General features: G+C 36.1%; 1 protein-coding gene across 1 annotated transcript in view; it reads right to left on the bottom strand.

Annotated features, from left to right (window-relative positions):
* IQUB (IQ motif and ubiquitin domain containing) overlaps positions 1 to 23,494 on the bottom strand; it is a 91,306-nt gene that overhangs the window by 51,523 nt on the left and 16,289 nt on the right. The window contains exons 2-7 of the mRNA XM_011995953.1: positions 20,090 to 20,487; positions 18,020 to 18,154; positions 11,281 to 11,442; positions 11,023 to 11,195; positions 10,676 to 10,831; positions 4,719 to 4,929 (exon numbers count right to left, since the gene is read on the bottom strand). Of these exons, the coding sequence (XP_011851343.1) occupies positions 4,719 to 4,929; positions 10,676 to 10,831; positions 11,023 to 11,195; positions 11,281 to 11,442; positions 18,020 to 18,154; positions 20,090 to 20,483 (1,231 nt within the window). The 5' untranslated portion in view covers positions 20,484 to 20,487. The remainder of the gene's footprint in view (positions 1 to 4,718; positions 4,930 to 10,675; positions 10,832 to 11,022; positions 11,196 to 11,280; positions 11,443 to 18,019; positions 18,155 to 20,089; positions 20,488 to 23,494) is intronic.

The raw sequence follows: 23,494 nt of genomic DNA, 5'->3' as shown, positions 1-23,494 counted from the left end.
AAAATTTTGGCAAATCAAGTTTGACAGTATATAAAGATAAGGCAATAACAGGATGTGGGGCCTTTGGGGATGTGATCAGATAATGACGGTGGAACCCTCATGAATGGGATTATTGCCCTTATTAAATAGACCCAAGAAAGCTCTTCATCCCTTCCACTATGCGAGATCACAGTGAGAAGGCACTATCTACGAACCAGGAAACAAACCATCCCCAGACACGGAGTCGGCTGGTGCCCTGACCTTGGAGTTTCCGAACTTGAGAACTCTAAAGAATAAATTTCTGTTATTTATGTCTATGGCATTTTGTTATAGTAGCCCGAATAGACTACGATCTTTAAGATGCAAAGGCAATACAATGGAGAAATGACAGTGTTTTCGACAAATGCTAAAGGAAAACTGGATGTTCAAAAGCAAAAAATTTAAAAATTCATCTCAACACATATCTCACATTTCATGCAAAGTTTATTTCAAACTGGATAACATACCTAAATTCAAAATATAATATAAAACTTCCAGAACACATAGGAGAAAAGCTGTGGGACCTTAAGTTTGGTGATGAGTTTTTAGATATAACACCAAAAGCATGATTCACATGAGAAGAAACTAATAGGACTTATTGAAATTAAAACCTTTTGCTCTAAGAAATACACTGTTGAAAGAATGAAAAGACATGCCAAAGACTGAAAGAATGGAAACCTGCCTGAAGACTGTGGGAAAAGAGTAGATCCTCTGAACACACCCTCACCTCTCACTTCCTTTCCTCACCACTAGCTGCTGTTTCTCCCCTGTACTCCTTTGGGAGATGAGTGAATGGGAAGGAGCAGTTCTTACTTGGCTGGATAAACCCCCACTCTCCAGGCCTGTCAGATGATTCAAACTCACCATCCTGAGGCTCTTGAGCTGAACCGCAACTCCCCTGGCCCAAGACAGATGTATTTGCACTCCAGGTAGCCACTTAGGGATAAACTAGCTGTTCACTTCAAGCTTCTTTCTGACAAGATCCCTTCATTTCTATAGCTGGCCCTATTAAACAGGACCAAGAGTACCTCAAATTACCCTGTTGCATGCTCACTCTCTCTTGTTTTCTCTACTGTATAGTCCCCTTTTGATAGAAAACAAAGATACATCTCTGTTTTAAAAATCCTGGGAGTGCTATAAATAATGCAGCTGCACTCTCCAACATCAAAGAAGTCTGAAAGCCCTCCTCTAGTTCTCTGGGTTTCCTTGTTTAGAGTCAGACCCCAGTCTACCATCCTGGTCAAGGTTCAGGCAACAATCCTTGTTGTTCCCCAAACACAGGGGATATTTCAAAGCTCACCAAGAGTACTCCCTTGAAGCTCCTCTCACTAGCAATGGCTCTCCCCAAATGGAGAGCAATGGCTCTCTCCAAAAAAACCTACCTTACTAACCTCTTCAAATCTCTCCTAGCCCTTCTTATACCTTTTATTTTGTTAAGTGACCCATGAACCAATAAATAGGTCCTATTTTACTTCCTTTGTAAATTCTTTATGAGGGAGAGAGAGATTGACTCTCATTGACTCTGGTATCTTGATATCTCACCTATTGGAGCCTCAGTCAAAAATAAGGCAGCTTGATAGCACCCTCCAGAAAGGCTACAATGAAAAAGACAGAAGCGTCCAATGTTGGAGTGGACGACAGGGCAATTAAAACTCTCATACTCTTCCATAGGAGTTTAAAATGATACAACCTCTAAAAAACTATCTGGTGAGATTCGCTAAAGCTGAATTATGTATATCCTATGATCTGGCAATTCCACTGCTAGGTTAACACCCTGAGAGAAATGTGTGTGTGTGTGTGCATGTGTGTGTGTGTACATATACACAAGTAGTACTACTACAAACATCTGTTGGTGAATATATATATATATATATTCACCAAAGTGTACTACTTATATTTGCCAAAAACTAGTTGTAGGGGGCGGGGTGGGAAGGACCAAATCCACAGTAAAATGGATACATAATTTATGGCTCATCCATGCAATGGCACACTATCCAGAAACGAGAATAAACAAAGGGCAACTACTCACAATAAAAGGATCGGTATCATGACACAACACTGAATTTTGAAAAACAAATGCAAAAAATTCTATTCTGCATAATTGTACCTATATAAAATTTTTAAACAGACAAAACGACCCCAATTATTCTATTTAGAATATGGGATACTTAGCACCTTTTTTTCCAAGTAATGGCCCTAGTGACAATTCAGAACGATAAAAGAGATCACCTTCAACATATTGCTATAAAAAGACATAAAAATCAAATATTATTGCCTGGAGATAGCTTCATCTTTGACATATTACCTTATACAGCTAAGTTTATTTTCTTAAATTGATATCATTTTGCTTTTATTACTGAAAAACAGGTTACCTTAAGAAAAAGTTAAGTTTCATATTATGAATTATAGCTCAAGGTATACAATTATCATTATGAGCCACAAGAGGGCAGCAGTTCCAAGGAATGGAGTTATGAATATGAAATGAAATTACAGAAGAGCAATATAAATTATTGAGTTTGTGAACCACAGATTTTTTAACAGAACTTAAAAATTATTATTCCAAGGCTTTTAATTTAGAATTTTAGGACTAGAAAAACCCGAAAGACGTCTCTTTTATATAAGAAACTTCACGTATTTCATTTTCCTCCATATATAAATCATATGTGGACTTATATAAAATATATCTGTTTTACTTTAGTATGAAAATTCTGTATAAAATCATTTGCCATAGAACAATAGCTCACATATGTATAGGTCCTTGAACTTTTTAAAATACTTTCATAAATGTAATATTTTATCCTTTTTACTCTATTAAACCCTCTGAAGTAGACATGCCAAAAATTATTAATTCCCTTTTATAGATGAAGAAATTGAGGTTTGGAAGAAGTGAGTAACTTGTCCTAATTAACACCACTAATAATTAGAAAAGGCAGAAGCTCATTCAACATATTTCCTATTATTTTGCACAGTTGTCTGTTAACCACACAAGTATCCTTTAGTCACATATGAATTTAGAATATTATTTTAATAGAGCTCTGCTCTAATAGAATGTTAGTTTTAAACTTGTCAATAAGACCTTTCATAGATACCTGGCTAAAAATAATCTTTGTTATTTTCTGATAGAAAAAATGGAAGTAGAAGTGAAGTTTAAAGTAAAATAAGCAGTATTTTCAGAGGATGATATGATTAGGATAAAAGGGAAAACAGACACACGATTCTAGGGAACAGGCTTAACAGTTACCTCAAAAACTACCATAGTAGTTGTAAATGTTTACCATAAGCTGTAAATATTCCTAAAGCCACTCAATTTTTATGTTACCAGGAAAATGAATTTATTAATATTATTTATTAGCCCTAATGTTTAATTATATTATTTTTGGTAAATAGAATATTATAGCTATAAAAACAGACTCAATATCTGATGCTTAAAAATGTATCCAATTAGAAAGGAAACTGCAACTTCAGGAACAGAACATATAACATCTACAAAAAAAAATAGTATGCAATGAAACAAACGAATGGAAGAAAATTTGCTTAGTGTTATAAATAATCAGAGAGAAGTCAAAAACTTATTTCCTTGGACTAAAATATCCCATTCAACTACAAAAGTCAATTGAGGCTACTTCTAGGTTTTAAATTTTTCCATGTCTTCATAAGGGTCTAATTTCTCCACTCTCAGATATCTGGTGTATTACATAACTCTTCTGCTTCAGTTATTTCCACCTTACCAGGTACCGCTGGCAAAGCAGAAGCTAGAGATAGTTGCATTAGTACAACCCTGGGTTTCTTCCTTTTATTCATTCATTCATTTTACAAACATTTGTTGGGCATACAAGCTAAGCACAGTAGAAGACAGCTCATCAAAAAATAAATGAATTATTCCCTCATGGCATAAATAAATGTTAAACAAAAGATGTATTATTACTAAGAAATAACTGAGACTGAAAAAAAGACGTAGTATTACCAACTGTGGTGATATAAATGAAAGGTTTCAGGTGCAATGAAGACCATAAAATGACAAAACGATATCCAACTTATGTTGTCATTCACAAAAACCTTTAAGGAGGTGACATTTAACCTGAGATCCAAAGGTGGGCAATGGAGAAACACTTCCGAGAAGGGGAATGGTGTATCTACTGCCTGAGTAAAGAGTGCCTGGCTTATTCAAATATTTGAAACTTTTAATTTATCCATGACTAGCACATACACTGTAGAAGAAATAAGGTATAAAAGTCAAGGTGTAGAGAATATACATTTATATAGTATTATTAATAAGGGGGAATTTTTAAAATATTGCCAAGCCCCTTCTCTAAAGAGCAAAATCAGACAGGATACTGGATTGAGGGATTAAAGAACAACTCAACTTTGAGTTCACAAATTCCCAAACCACAAGAAAACCAGATTACACAGTACTTTCTCTCTTTATCTCACATGAATGAGGACCAAACGAAATAATATACTAAAACTGCATAATTCACAAAGCAGTATGTACATTTTGTTAATATAAAAGCATTTCTAATTTCATTTCAGCCTTAATTCTTATTCCAAATATAAAGTAGTATTCATCTTTCAAAATTCTCTAGTGCAAATCTCCAAGACATCTCCCTAAAATAATAACCTTCCTTTTGTCTGCAGTAAATCTATTTTTCCTATTAATGAAAAATTTAAAAATATTTTTTGCAAAGCCTTGTCAAACTTACATTCTAATGCATTATAAAGAAATTCAAAATCTTCATTTGTTTTAGGATTATGCCTCCGGTGATAGTCCAATTTTATCCATTCTTCTTTCTCTCTTATCTTCCTTAGTTCTTGCTGTGTTTCCCATTCCAACCTTAAGCTTTTCTGTCTTCTTAAATCCTCTACGAAGATTTTAGCATGCCATTGCCTGTAGTAAGTCTGTATCACTATCACCTATAGTTAAAAGGAAATAGAAAGTGTCTATCATCAACTTTTTGATCAGATATTAAAGGCAATGATGATTATTTAAATTCCAATTCCATAAGAAAATACTGAGTCTAGTTTTAGCCCTAGACTAAATAGATATTTTCACAAACACTAACATAAAAAACATGTATAATGCATGTCACTGGTATTTGACTTTGAATTCTCCCAAATACACTTTCACAGAAAGATGTTAGTACAATCCTTAACAGAATAGACTCTGGAGTAAAACTTAGTTTGAATCTTCCTTCTGCTACTCACTAGTTGTTTGATTTTGGATAAGTTACTTGCCATCTCTATGCTTTAGCACCCTCATGTGTAAAACAGTGATAATAAGAGTATACATATAAAGTGCTTAACCCAAGCCTGATACATCATGAGTCCTCAATACTATTATTGTTATAAATATTAATTATCTCCATCTTATCTTAAATGCCACTAGCTTAGGCTCATGGTTATAACAAAACTGTATTTCCTAAATGCACATCAGGTAGGTATGTGTTGAAACCATCAAAGGCAGGTCAGATAAAATGGAGACTGAAGCAAACAAATATTTATTAAATTGTATCAAACATGAATATGTTTGGAAGTACACCATAGTACTAAACCCTCAAAAAGTCTATGATATAGCTGAGAGAGTTTATCATTTTTTCCTGAGAGTTTATAATTTTATTAAACTCATAAATAAAAATAAAATGTGAAGAGGTCAGATGATAGAGCTTATGCTGATGCATCCCTTACTCTCATCCTAATGCCTAATAATTATAGAAAAACTATGTAAAGCAGATATCAGCAAAGATACTGGATCAAACTAAAGGGGTCCCCCAAAAGAAGAGAAACTTTGAAGAATCCCTTCAACAAAAGAGGCTGGTAGAATTAATTGAAGAAAGAGTCTGTAACCTAATCATGCACTGGAGAAGCAAGTCAGAAAATACAGAAGGGGCTCTAGGACTGCTCTAAGCCCAAAACTGATGGATGATCTGAGCAGAATGGCCACTAACCAGGTGACTGTTTAAAAAATGCAAAAAGGATAAGTTCCTGTAAAATAGTTAGGCAAGGAGCAACAGAGATATTCGTCCCTAGGGAAGAGTGGTGAGTGTCCCAGGTGATACCCAGAATGAAGAAAAAAAATCTGCCTTGTGAACAGCCAGTCTGCCCTGTGACCTCCAGCCTGTGCGACAAATTTAGAAAAAAAAAAAAAAAAAAAAAAAAAAAAAAGCCCCCATCTGGAAAACTAGCTTTCTCCCATAATCAAGCTTTACATGTCCCCTAAAATCATGGGGTCAGACTGGGTGAACCAATATGCTATTGGCACATTGGACATTAAGAATCTCAAACACATCAGCAGCATCTAGAAAATTATTAGAAATGCAAATTTTCAGGCCCCACCCCAGAGCTATTGATCAGAAACTCCTGGGGCAGCACAGGATTCTATATATTCATGAGCCCTCCAGATGATGCTTATAATAAAGTTTTAGAACTACTAGAGTAAATCAAAACAAAAGAAAATACAAGAGCAGACTAAATATAGTTAATATTTTCACAGAGAAAGGAAAGGCTATCAGTATAAAATAATATAATGAGCCAAGAAAAAAGACTGGCAAAATTTTTATTTTTGAAATTTAAAAAATTAATAGAATACGGATCAGCCTAAGTGCTACTAAACTTGTTAAACTTATCTAAAACACCAAAACACATTTGTTTAAACACAGAAGTTTTTTTCCTTTCACGTGACAATCCACGGATCAGCACAGCAGTTTAGGGCTGGTAGGAAAGCTCTGTCATATTTAACAATTGGTTTCCTACTTATATGTCCCAGATGGCTGGTCCACTTACCAGCTTCCAACCAGTAAACAGAGGGAAAAGGAGCAAAGAGCATTTTAAGAATGATAACTGTAAGTGGCTCACATTGTCCCTCACATCTCACTGTCCAGGTCTTAGTTATATGGCCTCACTGATACACAAGGGAGGTGATGAAATGTGGTCATCAGTGGAGCAGCCACATGCTCAGATAAAGCTCTACTACAATAGGAGAAGGGAAAAATGGGTATTGACAGAGAACTAGTAGTTTCTTGTAAGCTGATCTGCAGAATGTGCAGAACATAAGAAGTAATAAGTAGGCAAGAAAATTAGGTGAGAAAATCTTTTAGCATGCAGGACAAAGGTTCATAAAAATTTAAATGAATGATGAAAAATAAGAGACATGAAAGATAAATCCCAGCATTCAAAAATGTTTCTTCTTTTTTTTTTTAATTTTTTTTTTTCTTTTTAGGCAAAGTCTCACTCTCACCCAGGCTGGAGTACAGTGGCGTGATCTCAGCTCACTGCAGCCTCCGCCTCCTGGGTTCAAGTGATTCTCATGCTTCCCCTCCTGAGCAGTTGGGACCACAGGCACGTGCCACTATGCCTGGCTAATTCTTCTATTTTTAGTAGAGACAGGGTTTCACCATGTTGCCGAGCTTGGTCTCCAACTTCTGGCCTCAAGTGATCTGCCTACCTCAGCCTCCCAAAGTACTGGGATTACAAGCCTGAGTCTCGGCATCTGGCCTCATTCAAAAATATTTCTGAGATAAGTTCCAGACAAAATGAGGAAAGTTGATTACAGAAATTCATAAAAACATAATAGAGGAATATTTCCCACAGCAAGACATGGACTCTCAGACACGGTCCATCATCAAGTCTCAAGCATATTACAATAAGTTTGCCAAATACCAAGGATAAAGTGAAAATCCTGACAGCTTCTAGAAAGAGGAAACAATGAAAGGAAGGGGCAGGAAATGAAGAAAAGCCTAATAAGGTTCTTGACTTATTCATGGAAACAATATATAGCCTGATTAGATATGCACTTGATATAAAAAATTTAGTTATGTTAAAAAATATGTATAAGTAACCGTCAGAGGCGTGTGAACCAGAGCAACTCCATCTTGAATAGGAGCTGGGTAAAATGAGGCTGAAACTTACTGGGCTGCATTCCAGACTGCTAGGCATTGTAAGCCACAGGATGAGATAAGAGGTCAGTACAAGATACAGGTCATAAAGACCTTCCTAATAAAATAGGTTGCAGTAAAGAAGCTGGCTAAATCCCACCAAAACCAACATGGCGACAAGAGTGACCTCCTGTCATCCTCACTACTACACTCCCACCAGCGCCAAGATGGTTTACAAATGCCATGGCAACATCAGGAAGTTACCCTATATGGTCTAAAAACGGGAGGCATGAATAATTCACTCCTTGTTTAGCATATCATGAAGAAATAACCATAAAAATGGGCAACCGGCACCGGGCAACCCTCAGGTCTGCTCTGTCTGTGGAGTAGCCATTCTTTTGTTCCTTTACTTTCTTAATAAACTTGCTTTTACTTTATTCTACAGACTTGCCCTGAGTTAGTTCTTGTGGGAGATTCAAGAACCCTATCTTGGGATCTGGATCGGGACCCCTTTTTTGTAACATAACCACTAGAAAAAATAAAATACTTATTTCTGAACTACAAAAGAACAAAAAAAGAAACATTTAATCAAACCAACAAAAAGAAAAGGCTAAAAAAGCATAAACAAATAAGAATAATTAGTAAATAAAACAAAATGAAATAGCAAGAATGAGCCCAAAAATATCAGTAGTCACACATAACATCTTTCTTGAAACAAGAAAGATTTAAAATAGTAAATAGTGAACTCAAAACCTGTTAAAAAAATAAACATGACCCAAGTAGAAAGGAATCAAAGTTAAAAGAACTTATTTAATGGAAATGTACTCCCTATATCAGCTTTTAACAAATCCCTCTGTTTACAGGTCACACCTCACTTCCACCTCCCACAGAACCTCCAATTCACCTTGCAAGACTCTATGGGGCAAATCTATTTGGTTCTTGATGCCATCCTCGTTGGCAGGCATTTAGATTTTCACTCCCTCTGTTCTGGTAAGTCAAGTTAACACTTCTCCATCTGCTTTAAAACTTAAAAAAAAAAAACCACAACTGACATTTACTCTTCTTACATATTCTCTGTCCTTGTATATTTATACTTTTATTCTTTCAATATCATTTTTTGGAGTATGGAAAATGACAGCAATTTCCATTTCCTTACCTAATATCCATTCTCCTCTACTTTCTCTTACTAAAAAGATCTCAATCTCATTGACGAGCAATGATATGGTACTTTAAAAATTCATTTATCACACACTTTTGCAGTAGGGATAGTCACATGACATAATTCAAGTCAGTGGGATGCAAGTAGAAGTCACTGGGTGGGGCTTTCTAGGGAAATCCTTGAAGGTGGCATTCATGGAACATGCTGCCTTGACTTTTCCCTTCTTCTCACATGGAATGCAAGCATGATGAAAATTAGTCAACCATTTTATCTTCATACAGTAACAAGCTCATGATGAGCTTAATGGAGTAGAAAGATGAAAGCAGTTTATGATTCTGATGACATCATAGTCACCACCCATGCCCAGTATAGTAAGAAAGTAAAAATTAATTTAGACTGAGAAAGTAAAAAATTGTCAGGCTAGAATAACAGGCACTAATAATGTCAGCTACAAAATCAACAAAAACAGTATTTCTCCCAAGGACACTCTACAACTATAAAATATTTTAACAATCCCCTTCTTTGAGTGACTGCTATTTTCTTACTCACTGAGAAACTTTGTTCTCTAAATTCATAAACTATCAGAAACTTTCCTATTTGAAATTAGACCAGTAAGAAAGAAACATTCCACTCTTGCCTAGAGGTTGTACATCACTTTGACAGAGAGAAGCAGCCTCGATTTGCAACCAAGGTGCTGAACTTCAGAGAACTTCAAATAAACATTTCCCATCTCCTTTAACTTTGTTTCCAAAGGAAGGTGACCTTGGTCAACTTCACAGTCCAGACCTAATGTTGGCCCATTTATACACACCCTTGTTTTGCATTGAGACTATCAGGATACTGCTTCCCTTAAATCCCACTCAAACTTCACTTTTCCCCAAATGATATAATAACTTCACATATTCCTTTATTTGGTGAAAATTAGTTTGGACTGAAAAAGTAAAAAATTATCAGGCTGGAATAACTGGCACTGACAAACCCTGCTGTAAAGTTAGCCCCATGGTTCCCCTGGTACATTGTTTCCTTCAGGGCAATTAAGTCAACAGATTTAACTTTTTTTCACTACAAGTTTGTCTCTAAAGATATCGGGCTGAATAGCCTAACCCCAGATTTCTTGTCATTTGAAAATCAAAATCTCTTAAAGTCACTGCTTTCCGGTCATTTTTACTCACAGTAAATTGATGGTAGGAGGTAGATCAAATAGGTTGAAAGTAAAAGAATGAAAAATGATAGACCATGCAAAAAATAAAACAGAGTTGGAGTGACTATGTTAATATTAGAGAAAATCGACTACTGTCCTATTTGGTTTCAATTAGTCTGGAAAGTTTCCTTGGTGATTCCACTGTGACAAGCGTTCAGGCCAAGGGACAGCAGTGTTAAGAAAGCTAATAATGGCCAAAGACAATACACAAAGAAGCTGGGTTTCCCTAAGAGGAAAGGAAGGATTAGGAGCATTCAGGATTCCGGTTCTTTACATGGAGATAAAGACTGCTTTGTTAGCAGTGAAACATGACCCATACTCATGAGCATTCTTTCTCAAGCAAATGTGGCTTGGAGAAACAGACACACTCAGAACAACTGGCTTATGTATCCAATTTTTAGTATTCATCCACAATAAAAGTTATCTCACCGCCTTTAGTCTTTGAGCATGGTATTCTGCTGCTGAAAAATACTTTCCTGGTGTTACCAGTTTATCAGTCATATTTGATACATATACACCAATGTTAGTCATCTGTGTGGACGTTGTATTTGTAGTTTGTTGGAGATTTTTTTTCTGAAAAACTGTCTAAAAGAAAAACATTAAAAATTTAAATAAGTATCCCCATATACACACATAAGTGAGTTTTTCTACATATGTAAGTTAATTTTCTTTTACTAATTGCCATATAATTACTTAAGAGAAATTTGAGAGAGTCATACAGTACAATTATTGAGCCTATGCCTTCAAAAACCTAAAGGGAAAAACGAAAACATTACCTGTGTATCCCTACAAAATACACTGAGTCTTTCGGGAATCTTTTTAGGTACAGTTTGTGTTCCAGCATGGTGATATTCTACTCCTGTTACTTTATGTCTGAATCCACCAAGAAATGGTTTGTGAAAGTCAGATTTGACAATCTCAACAGCTACCTGCTGGTACCGATCAAGGCCTGAGAGATAAAACCAAGATTCAATGAAAGTTCAACCAAGAAGGGATTCAAAAATACTTTCTCTAAAAGACATCAAATAACAAACCAGTTTGGACAGTGACAGTTATGATTTGAGAGACATCAGTTAATCCATCTATTCTTTTGACTGGATACAGATCTGGATTTGTAGAAAAGATTTCCACTTGTATAATCTCCTGTGGCTTAACTCCATGTTGTACTAGAGTCTCATTATTTCTAAGAATTTTTCCTAAAAATTGAAATAAAATTTTTAAAGTTTTATGACAAAGAAATGGCTATTCATTGATTTTATTTTTTGTTTTTTAATTGACAAATTAAAAATTGTATATATCGTGTACAACATGTTTTGAACTATGTATACATTGTGAAGTAGCTTAATACAGCTATTAACATGTCCATTACCTCATATACTTATCATTTTGTGGTAAGAACACTTAATATCTATTCTCTCAGAAATTTTCAAATATGTAATATATTATTATTAACTATAGTCACCATTTCTAGAAATGGCTAATTGCACATTCTCATTTTAAGGAGATGGAAAATATCAAAGGTGAACTTTGAAACTTTGAACACATATTTAATTATTAAATATAGTATTAATATATTTACTCATAGGAACACATATTATTTAATTATTAAATATAGTGTTAATAGTTTCTATTAATAGTTTCTACTTCTTGCTCTGATGTTAGTACAGACAACTCCATAATAGTAAGTTTTAGTGGCATTTTTGAGCAGGAATTTGACATTATAAATAACACTGTATTACTCTCAGTTTATCAGGAATATATGATAACCATGAAACTCCACAAACATTTAAAAAATAAAGACATTCTATGGTATGAGCAAAATAATATACTAAACGTTCATTCTACTAAAAAAAACAACAAAAACGCAATGCGTTAAACGTAAGTACAGGACATACCCACATCAAGAGGAAGGATAATTATTTTAATACCCATCCTACCCCTCATATTAGTTCTTTCTCACATTGCTATAAAAAACTACCCGAGATTGAATAATTCATAAATAAAAGACATTTAGGCCACATATGGTAGTTGACGCCTATAATACCAGCACTTTGGGAGGCTGAGGTGGGCAGATCACTATGGCCAGCAGTTCATGACCAGCCTGTCCAACATGGGAAAACCCAGTCTCTACTAAAAATACAAAACTGAGCCAGGCTGTGGTGGCACACTCCTGTAATCCCAGCTACTCGGGAGGCTGAGGCAAGAAAATTACTTAAACCTGGGAGGAAGAGGTTGCAGTGAGCCAAGATCACGCCACTGAACTCAAGCTTGAGCAAGACAGCAAAACTATGTATTGAAAAAAATAATAAAATAGGTTTAACTGGCTCAATATTCCACAGGCTGTACAGGATCATGGCTGGGGAGGCCTCAGGAAAATGTGGCAGAAGGTAAAGGGGAAGGAGGCATATCTTACGTGGCCGGAGGAGGAGAAACAGAGTGAAGGAGGAGGTGCTACACACTTTTAAACAATCAGATCTCATGAGAAGTCACTCACTATCAAGAAGAAAGCAAGGGGGAAATCCGCCCCCATGATCCATTCGCCTCCCACCAGACCCCTCCTCCAACACTGAGGATTACAATTTGACAAGAGATTTGGGGGAGGACACAAAGCCAAACCATATATTCTGCCCTTGGCCCCTCTCAAATCCTCAAATCTCATGTCTTCCCATTGCAAAATACAATCATCCCTTCTCAACAGTCCCCCAAGTCTTAACTCATTTCAGCATTAACTCAAAAGTCCACAGTTCAAAGTGTCATCTGAGACAAGGCAAGTCCCTTCCACCTACGAGCCTATGAAATAAAAAACAAGTTAGTTACTTCCAAGATATAATGGAGATATAGGCATTGGGTAAATATACCCATTCCAAAATGGAGAAATCAGCCAAAACAAAGGGGCTACAGGTCCCATGCAAGGTCAAAACCCAGCAGGGCAGTTACTGAATCTTAAAATTTCAAATAATCTCCTTTGATTCCACGTTTCACATACAGGCCACACTGATGCAAGGGGTGGGCTCCCAAGGCTTTGGGAAGCTCTGCCCCTGTGGCTCTGCAAGGCTCAGATCACATGGCTGCTCTCAAGAGCTGGCACTAAGCGCCTGTGGCTTTGCCAGGTGCACAGTACAAGCTGCTAATGGATCTACCATTCTGGAGTCTGGAAGACTGTGGCCCTCTTCTCACGGCTCCACTAGGCAGTGCCACAGTGGGGACTCTGTGGGGTCTCCAATCACATATTTCCCCTCTGCACCACCCTAGTAGAGGTTCTCCATGAGGGCTCTGCTACTGCAGCCAACTTCTGCCTGGACATCCAGACATTTCCATACATCCTCTGAAATCTAGGTAGAGGCTCTCGAGCCTCAATTCTTGCCCTCTGTGCACCCATAGGCTTAATACCACATGGAAGCCACTAAGGCTTATGGTTTCCACCCTCTGGAGCAATGGCCTGAGACATATCTGGAGCTCTTTTAGCCAAAGCAGGAGCTGGAGCAGCTGGGACACAGGCAGAAGTGTCCTGAATGGTCCTGCACCTAGCCCACAAAATCATTTTTCCCTCCTAGGCCTCCAGGCCTGTGACAAGAGGAGCTGCCATGAAGGTCTCTGAAATGACTTTGAGGCATTTTCCCCATTGTCTTGGCCATTAACATTTGGCTCCTTTTTATTATACAAATTTTGCAGCCTGCTTTAATTCCTCCCTTGAAATAGGGTTTTTCTTTTCTACCAAATGGTCAGGCTACAAATTTTCTAAACTTTTATGCTCTGCTTCCTTTTTAAATGTAAGCTCCAGTTTCAGATCATCTCCTTGCTCACACATGACCATACACTGTTAGAACCAGCTAGGCCACATCTTGAATGCTTTGCTGCTTAGAAACTTCTTCTACCAGATACCCTAAATCATCACTTTCAAGTTCAAAGTTCCACAGATCCCTAGAGCAAGAACACAGTGCTGCCAGTGTCTTTGCTAAAACATAGCACATGTGACCTTTATTCCAGTTCCCAATGAGTTCCTCATTTCCATCTGAGACTACCTCAGCCTGGTCTCCATTGTCCATATCACTATCAGCATTTTGGTCACAACAATTTAACAACTCTCTAGGAAGTTCCAAACTTTTCCCCATCTTCCTGTCTTCTCCAAAGGCCTCCAAACTGTTCCAACCTCTGCCCATTACCCAGTTCCAAAGCTGCTTCCATATTTTCAGATATCTTTACAGTAATGCCCAACTTCTTGGTACAAACTTTCTGTATTAGTTCTTTCTCACATTGCTATAAAGAACTATTTAAGATTGGGTAATTTATAAAGAAAAGAGTTTTAATTGGCTCACAGTTCCATGGGCTGTATAGGAAGCATGGTTGGGGAGCCCTCAGGAAACTTACAATCATGGCAAAAGGTGAAGAAGAAGGAGGCATGTTTTACATGGCTGGAGAAGGGGGAAGAGAGAAAAGGGAGAGGTGCTGAACACTTTTAAACAACCAGATGTCATAATAACTCACTATCACAAGAACAACAAGGGGGAAATCTGCCCCCATGATCCAATCACCTCCCACAGGGTCCCTTCTCCAACACTGGGGAATACAATTCAACATAAGATTTGGGTGGGGACACAAATCTAAACCATATCACCCCCAGTACAGAGAAGCATATATGCAGAATCCCTTACTTTCTCTCTTTTCATAATCAGAAACTCATATAAATTAATTCATGCCATGGTAGAGGTAAGCCTCAGTTTTGTGCTAGAAAAAGTATACATTGCTTAATTTTTATGATGTTATTGTTTTAATTTCTACTCACTCCTCCTGCATCTAACCAGCCACTGGTGTATTCAGCAAATTGACTAATTTTCTTTCTCTATTTTAAGGCATACAAAAGTGTAATTATGTGACTGGCTGCTGTTTTGTGTCATGGAAACTTCATTGATGGAGTCTATATTAATCTTCAAAATTTATGGTCCTTCTAAATTGCAGTTAGAAATGTGAACACTGCAAAAGGTTTACTTATGCTTAGAAATCCATCAGACACCACTACATAATCCAACTTACAATGATAATGGTTCAACTTACAATTTTCTGACTTTATGATGATGCAAAAGCCATACACATTTAGTAGAAACCATACTTCGACTACCCACACAATCACTGTTTTTCACTTGCAGTGCAGTATGCAATAAATTACATGAGATATTCAACACTTATAAAAGAGTCCTTGTATTAAATGATTTTGCCCACCTGTAGGCTAATGTAACTATTCTGAGCACATTTAAGGAGGGCTAGGCTAAGCTGAGATTTGGTAGAGTAGGCTTACTAAATGCATTTTTGACATATGATGTTTTCAATTTATGATAAGTTTACTGGGACATAACCCAATCATAAGTTGATGAGCATCTGTAGTCTATTTTGGCTATGTTCAAGAAAGCACATTCTAAGATCTTTGAGTTTCTACTTCACACCCTAAATTCTTCAGTTAAAAAAATAATATGAGGGCTGGGTGTGGTGGCTCACACCTGTAATCCTAGCAATTTGTGAGGCGAGTGGATCACGAGGTCAGGAGTTCAAGACCAGCCTGGCCAATATGGTGAAACCCATCTCTACTAAAAATGTAAAAATTAGCTGGTATGGTGACGTGTGCCTGTGGTCCCAGCTACTGGGGAGGCTGAGGCAGGAGAATCACTTGAACCCAGGAGGTGGAGGTTGCAGTGAGCAAGATCATGCCACTGACTCCAGCCTGGACAACAGAGTGAGACTCCATCTCAAAAAAAAAACAAAATTAACATGAATGTCATATGGACTTTATGATAGGTTGAATAACTGCCCCAAGTATGTCTACATTCTAATCTCCCAGACCTATGAATATTACCTTATACGGCAAAAGTGGCTTTGCAGATTTTATTGAGAATTTTGAGTTGGAAAGATTTTCCTGGATTATCTGGTTGGGCTATAAATGTAATCACGAGTCCCCTTATTAGAGGAAGAGGAAGATTTGATGACAGAGGAGAAGGCCATATGACAGAAGCAGAGAGAGATTTGAAGATGCTACAGTTCTGGCTTTTAAAAAGGAGGAAGGGGCTAATAAGCCAAGAAATACGAGGAATGCAACTCTAGAAGCTGGAAGGGCAAGGAATTAGATTCTCTTCTGGAGCCTCCAGAGGGACAGCAGCCCTGTAGACACCTTGACTTAATCTCAATGAAATTAATTTTGGATTTTTTGCCTCCAGAACTATAAGCGAAATATATGTGCTGCTTTAAGCCACTAAATTTGTGACTGTTAGAACAGCCATAGGAAACTAATACAGGGTCCCCACAGCCCCCTTTATTTCTCTACTTATTTCTGTAATGGGTTTAATCCCACCAAACTGAAGCTCAAGTTCTAGTACTAGCAGAAAGCACTTTAGAGGATGGCTGGCATAGAATCAAGCTCTTTTGTAATTGCTGCTGGCATAAGCCTGTTACCCAGTGGTGATGCCTGGTACTTAAAGAAGAAAGGTCATGAAGTACAAAGAACAGATAAATCCTTAAGTACCACTAGCTGGTTACTACAATCTCAAAGTGCTCTCTCATCCAATTTTGAACTTCACCTTATAATTAATGCACAGTAGTTTCAAATTCCCTCTGAAGTCATACCTACATTTAAGTTCAGACTCTGCCACTTACAAGTTTTATGACTTTGCTTAAGTTTCCTGAGTTTCAGTTTCCTTCTCCTGAAAAAAGAGTTACTAGTAATTCCTACATCAAAAGGCTGCTGTGTTGACTAAATTATAAGGTAGGCAAAACATTTTTTGGAAGCGCCAGCACACAGTATATGGTCAATAAATTAGTCACCAACACCAACAATATGGTCATAATCATTATTACTAATAATTATTTAAATTTTAGCTTTCGTATACCAAATCAAGTTTTAACAATCACTTATCTGAACACATGAACATCTTACTTTTGGAGTACATTTACTATAATACATTTTTTTAAATAATTTGGAAATTAAATAGTTTTTCTCTGGAATCTTTTTATGGCATCATTATAAGTCAATATCAAAACTATTTAAAATATTAGGATCTGTTCAGACATATTCTATAAAAACATATATTTAGGTAGGTTAGTCTGATAAACTGTAACAGTTAATAAACACTATGTCCTCTCATGACACAAGATTATATAACTTCAGTGGGCTGTTCAATATCATCCACAAAATATAAATATACCTATCATCATGGAAATGTGAATTGACCTTAATGTACAGAACACTCGTAAATCATTTTCAGTCCTCTTCCTGTTCTACACATTCTCTTTTATCATCCATTTTTTCAATCTCATCTCCTCCCACTACCCATATATAATCTACTTCCAGCCACTGAACACTTCTTAACACTTCCCGAAACTTTCACATTTTCTCACCTCCTTGTGACTTGGCACAATTATTATCACTTTTATTAAATGAAACTTTCTAGAATAGACCAAGTTCCTTCCCCTGTTCCCACAGCTTTTTGTGCATATTTCCATGAAAGCGTTTACACATTACATGGTAGCTACTGCATGCATCTTCTTCCTTACTAGTCTGTAAACAATTTTAGAACAGGAATCTTATTTCGCATTTCTCTGTATCTTCATTTCTTAGCAAAGTATCTAGAACAAAGTATGTCCTTACTAAATATGTGTTGAAAGAGTGAATGCATAACCCACAATGTTCAATTAGTATCAAGGTATTTACTTTTTAAAATCAAAGATCTTGATTGTTTACATCTTAAAACTAGAAAAGTCCTGATATGTTTTATTAGCCTCCAAACTTACCTGAGTATCTTATTTGCAGTACAGAAAGTGGGATACCTAATAAGTGTGAAAAATAGTCCTTGAGATATTTAAGAACGGTATCAACCTTAAAAGATATTACAATTTCCTGGCCCACTGGAATAAGTACAACTTTTACTGTAAATTAAAAGAGAAAAGAAAGAATTATAGTTAAATACAGCAAAGGTCAGCAAACTACAGTCCACAAACAGATACAGAATTATGTGTTAATTTTTAATTATATAAAATGCAAGTTGTTCTTGCTAGTGTTTCCCTGCTGCGCCCCAATGATAACAGTTACTTTTAATTTTCTATAAGGAGTAGTGGCCAACATTTAGTTGCTTTGAAAATCAATCCATAATCTCAAAAATTAGCTCTAATGTTCAATACCTGGTATGTATTGTTCAGATATAAGCATAGGAAACATCCCAGGAAATTAGGCATTTTGGCATAGTGAATTTAGGAAAGAGAGACCTGAGACAGACAATGTCCCAGAAGTTAGAAATGCACTATAACTACTTTTCACAAAGAGGGACATTATATGGCTCAATCCCCTCTAGAAAAAAGAGAATCAAGATTCTTACATATTAAAAATTTTTTAAATATTATTATAAAATGATTATCTGTTCACAAATACAGGAGGGAAATACGGTATGTAAAAAGTAATTAATATGGGTAAACTGTTTTACATCTACAGACTTCAAATTTTAATAGAGAAGATGTAAAAAGATGGAGTATAGAATAAAGACTGTGGGTCAAAAAAGTTTTGTACATTCCTTTCCTGAAATTACAGTTATCATAAAGCTAAAAATAAGACATTTATCAATAACGTGACAAAATTTAAGTAGGCACTGGTAATGCTAAGGTTCTTTGAGCTTGTTAAAACTTGTTTTCACAGTTCTCTATCAACAAAGAGAACACTTTCTCAGATGGCAAACCATGAGAAGGTTATTTTAATTGTCTTCTCAGTGCAAAAAACTATAATCAATTTTAAAACTTTCACAATAGTGACTTCTTAAGCTTTGGGAAGGGGAAATGTGTCAAGGGATTTGTGAAGCTCACGAGGTACAGGACCAAGACAACTTTTTTAAAAAAAAATCACCATGTGTTTGCTGTAAGTTACATTAGGGAATGACAGAAATACCCAAAAATGAAACCCAAATTTACATTAAATACTAAAACTGAGAGACACCTGCTTCAGTCAGGTATAATCAGGCTTCAGTAGTTTTCTCTCCTTCTTTTCATTCTTTACTTATATGGACACATCACACAAGGGTAAACTACCCCACTAGATTCAAAAGCTACATTTTACCAGCCAAACTAAGCTGCTGTTATTATTGTTGTTAAATCATGGTTCATGTTCTCCACTCTGTAGGCAGAAACTCTCTCACAACTCATTCACAAGATGGAAAAGGAGCAGTCAGTTAACCATGCAAGTAGAATGGTTCTCTGTGTAACCACCTTATTGCTGCTGCCACTCTGCTGTTATTAAGAATGTAATAATAACTATTATGATATCAACATTATTTTATGTCTTTAAAATTAACCTACAATGAAAAACAATGATTTTTCTGAAGGAAAATATAAGGTAACACTAAGCAGACTACAGAAATATGGAAAAGCAACATAACATGTAGAATAAGCGAGCACTGGATATGAAACTAGAAAATCTATTGTCAAGTTCCCATCCACCTATCCACCTCTTGCTATTTAGATACAACAATTAATTCCAAATTGGCATGTGAATAATTCGCATTTTAGTCAACAATTTCTCCATCATTTTTAAAGGTCATAAACATTTTTAAAACCTACTTTCTTTGAAAAAATATATAAATAGCAATTTTTAAATTTAATGAAGATCATTCATTGATGAAAAATAGATAATGCAGAATACAGAAGCTTTCACAAATAGTTAAGAGATTCAAGCAAAGTAACTCTGGAAGTTTGGTGGATGAGGGAAAGGGAAAGGAATATCAAATATAAAACAAATCTTTAAGCGAAAATAAGCCAACAAGAAACACAATCATTCTTCAAAATGAGAAAATGAAATAGCCTATCTTCCTTAGGCAGCACCTGTTGCTAGAGAATCTTCCATTGATTCTTGCAAAGACTCCTTTATAGCCTTTATTTTATCCAGAAATGCCAAACTATCATCATTTGGACTCTGCATTGCATATTGCTTTTCATGATGTTGTGGAGTATATGAAACTTGTCTTGGTGATATAACCTCTTTCATGAGTTGTTCATTGTCTGGTTCCAGGCTTGAAAAGCTTCGGTCACTCTGCTCCTCAACATGTATTGCATGGCTCTCACTGAATTGTTCTATCCCAGATTCATGCTCTTCAGTTTGATCTGACTCTTGAGGCTCTTCTGAGGGAACTGGAATAGTAACAATGTCAAAAGCATCACTTTCTTCTGTTGAATTGGCTATATTCTGAGCTTCATACTTCTTGGGCTGATTAGACATTTTCCTGAATTAAGAAAAATAAACACACTTACTACACAAAGTTTCTACACCAAAAATCAAATTCATTGCTAGTACAGAGTAACATTCAAAATATTCAACTAAAGTGTTGCTCATTTAAAAAAATGTTTATCTTACTAATGGCATCAAGTTAAAAAAAAAGAACCTCAAAACAATAAATTTGACAATACTCTGCAAAGAATATATGGAAAAATATTTTTAAATATCTTGTCATTTCTTCCTTATTTATTCCTTATTTTAGTCTCATATTTTTGAGACTTCCTTATTTAATGAAGAATGCCTCATGAAAAGACTTTCTGAATTTCTTTTTTCTGAATACAAAACTGATATATGGATGTCTCTAGCATTACAAATGATTAGAAGCTCCAAGGAACCAGCCATCTCTATAGCAAGTGTACCCTGAACAGAATACACTTTTTATAGTAGCTCTGCTCTTACAAATTGTAGCAGAGGTCTGCAATGACCTCTGCTCCCCCAAATAAACCTATTAACAACAAATATTGGTTGAGCTTGATGCTGACTAGACCCACAGCTATAGCAGCCAAGAGCTTGGGTTTGGAAGACAAGACGATAGCATCTGACCAGGATAGTCCAGGGCATCCCAGAGCCGGGCTGCAGATGCAGGAGCTAAATTGGAGAAACGAATGTCCAATATAGCAGGGAGCTCACCTATGGAAGTCAGGAAGGGAAAATAGGGAACGTAGCCCCAAGACCAGATTTCTATGGCAAAGACAAGGGTAATAAGAAACCTTGGAACAGTAGTGAGGTGGAAAAGCTCTCTCTGGGGCTTCTGCTTTGAGAACAAATCTTTACGGAGAAAATAAATTCACCCACAGCCAGTGGAATTCTCTGGATACTGGATTATAAATTTTAAAAAATGGAAACATCTGCAATAAAAATATATAATTGTTGATCTCAGTGAATAAGCTATACAAGATTAGAGACAGTTGAAGAGAGAATTAGTAAACTGGAAGATAAATAAAATGATTTTATATAGAATGATGCAAAAAGATAAGATACAAAAAATATGAGACTAAAAGCGATGGAAAAGAAAGTCTAGCATGTTTTTCCTAAGCGTATATTTTGTTGTGAGCTAAGAATGATTTTGTACTGTGAAACCAAAAAACAACAAAGAAGATGCATTGGAGACTACATGTAGTCTCTGCAGTCTAAAAAAGACCTGTGAAGTCCTTTTCATAAAATGTTTGCCAGCTTCTGAACTAACATATGTCAAAATGGAGTCTCAGAAGGAAAAATAGAAAGATAGAAGAGAAAAAATATTTTTATGTGTTATTTATTCTTTTTGAGATAAAATCTTTCTCTGTCACCCAGGCTAGAGTACAGTGGTCCAATTTCAGCTCACTGCAACCTCCGCCTCCCAGTTTCAAGTGATTCTCCTGCCTTAGCCTCCTGAGTAACTGGAACTACAGGCATGAGCTACTACACCTAGCTTATTTTTGTATTTTTAGTAGACGGGGTTTTGCCATGTTGGCCAGGCTGGTCTAAAACTCCTGGCCTCAAGTGATAAATCTGCCTCAGCCTCCCAAAGCTCTGGGATTACAGGCATGAGCCATGATGCCTGGCCAGGAAAAATATTTCAAAAGGTAATAGCCGAGAACTTTTCAAAACTGATAAAAGAATATGGATCCTCAGATCCAGGAAGCATAACATAAATATATACCAAACAGGTTAAATAAAAATAATGAATAGCCATATACATTGTAATGAAATTACAGAATATCAAAGACAAACAGAAGGTCCTGAAAGTACAATGATAAAGAACATAACAGCTACTGTTTTGAATCATATTAATTTGCTGACATTAATACAAAGAAAAGGAAAATCACTGCAGACTTATCAGAAAAATAGTAGCCAATGCAACAATAGGCTAACTGACAGAAGATAACTATCAACCTAGAATTGTGCACCCAGCAAAATTACCTCGCAAGAAAGAAAACAGAAGTATTTACAAGTTAGTTACTAAGTTACAACCAAGATATTTGCTCTAAAGGAACTTCTAAGGAATATACTCAAAGGAGGAAAATGATTTCAAGGGATGTCTGCAGTGCAACTCGGAAAGGTAAATGTGAAAAATCATAAACATATGGATAAATCCAAATAAATACTGTTAATACAAAATAATAGTAAATTGAAATATTAGACAATAATACAAAATTGGGAAGGGAAAAACCAGACCAAACTCTGAAATCCTTATACTATTTATAATTTTTTTTATTTGTATAGATTTAGGGAGTACAAGTACAGCACAGTTTGAAGTCTGGGCTTTTATTGTGACCATCACCCAAATAGTATACATAGTACCCACTGAGTAAGTTCTCATCCCTCACACCCTTCCCATGCTCCCTTTCTTTCAAGTCTCCAATGTCTATTATTCCACTCTGTGTTCATGTGTAGATGTTATTTCACTCCCACTTACAAGTGAGAATATGCAGTATTTGCCTTTCTGTTTCTGAGTTATTTCACTTAAAATTATGCCTCCCATTCCAAGGGGGACATATTCTTAACCCTAGACTTCGTTACTTAAATATGCATAGTTAAATCTCACTACAAGCAATAAAAAACAGAAAATTAGTTTTTAAATTTCAAAACAATCAAGAGGGAAAGAAGTGGAATGAGAAAAACCTGAACAAAGCTCAATTTTAAAAAAGGTCAAGAAACCTTTTCGGTCTCTCACCCACAAAAAAACAAAAAATAAACACACACACACACACACACACACAAAACATCATTTTGATTATTTTCTCCTGTAACACAGCTTAATGGCCCAATTAGAAAGAGGATATCATAACAAAGCCCTAACTCCTAGCAACATATTCATCTGCCCTCTTTGAAGAATCTGAGGTAATGCTTTTGCTTCCATCTGAGGGGTTATCCTGGCCAAACTGGCCAAGATGGTATCTTCTAAAAACAGCAATAGCAACAAAATCCAAACTGGCCAAGATGGTATCTTCTAAAAACAGCAATAGCAACAA

The sequence above is a fragment of the Mandrillus leucophaeus genome, unplaced genomic scaffold (assembly GCF_000951045.1).
Source record: "Mandrillus leucophaeus isolate KB7577 unplaced genomic scaffold, Mleu.le_1.0 Scaffold5, whole genome shotgun sequence".
Classification (NCBI taxonomy): Eukaryota; Metazoa; Chordata; class Mammalia; order Primates; family Cercopithecidae; genus Mandrillus; species Mandrillus leucophaeus.
Note: the sequence above shows the minus strand (reverse complement) of the source record. Positions and strands in the feature narration are given on the sequence as shown.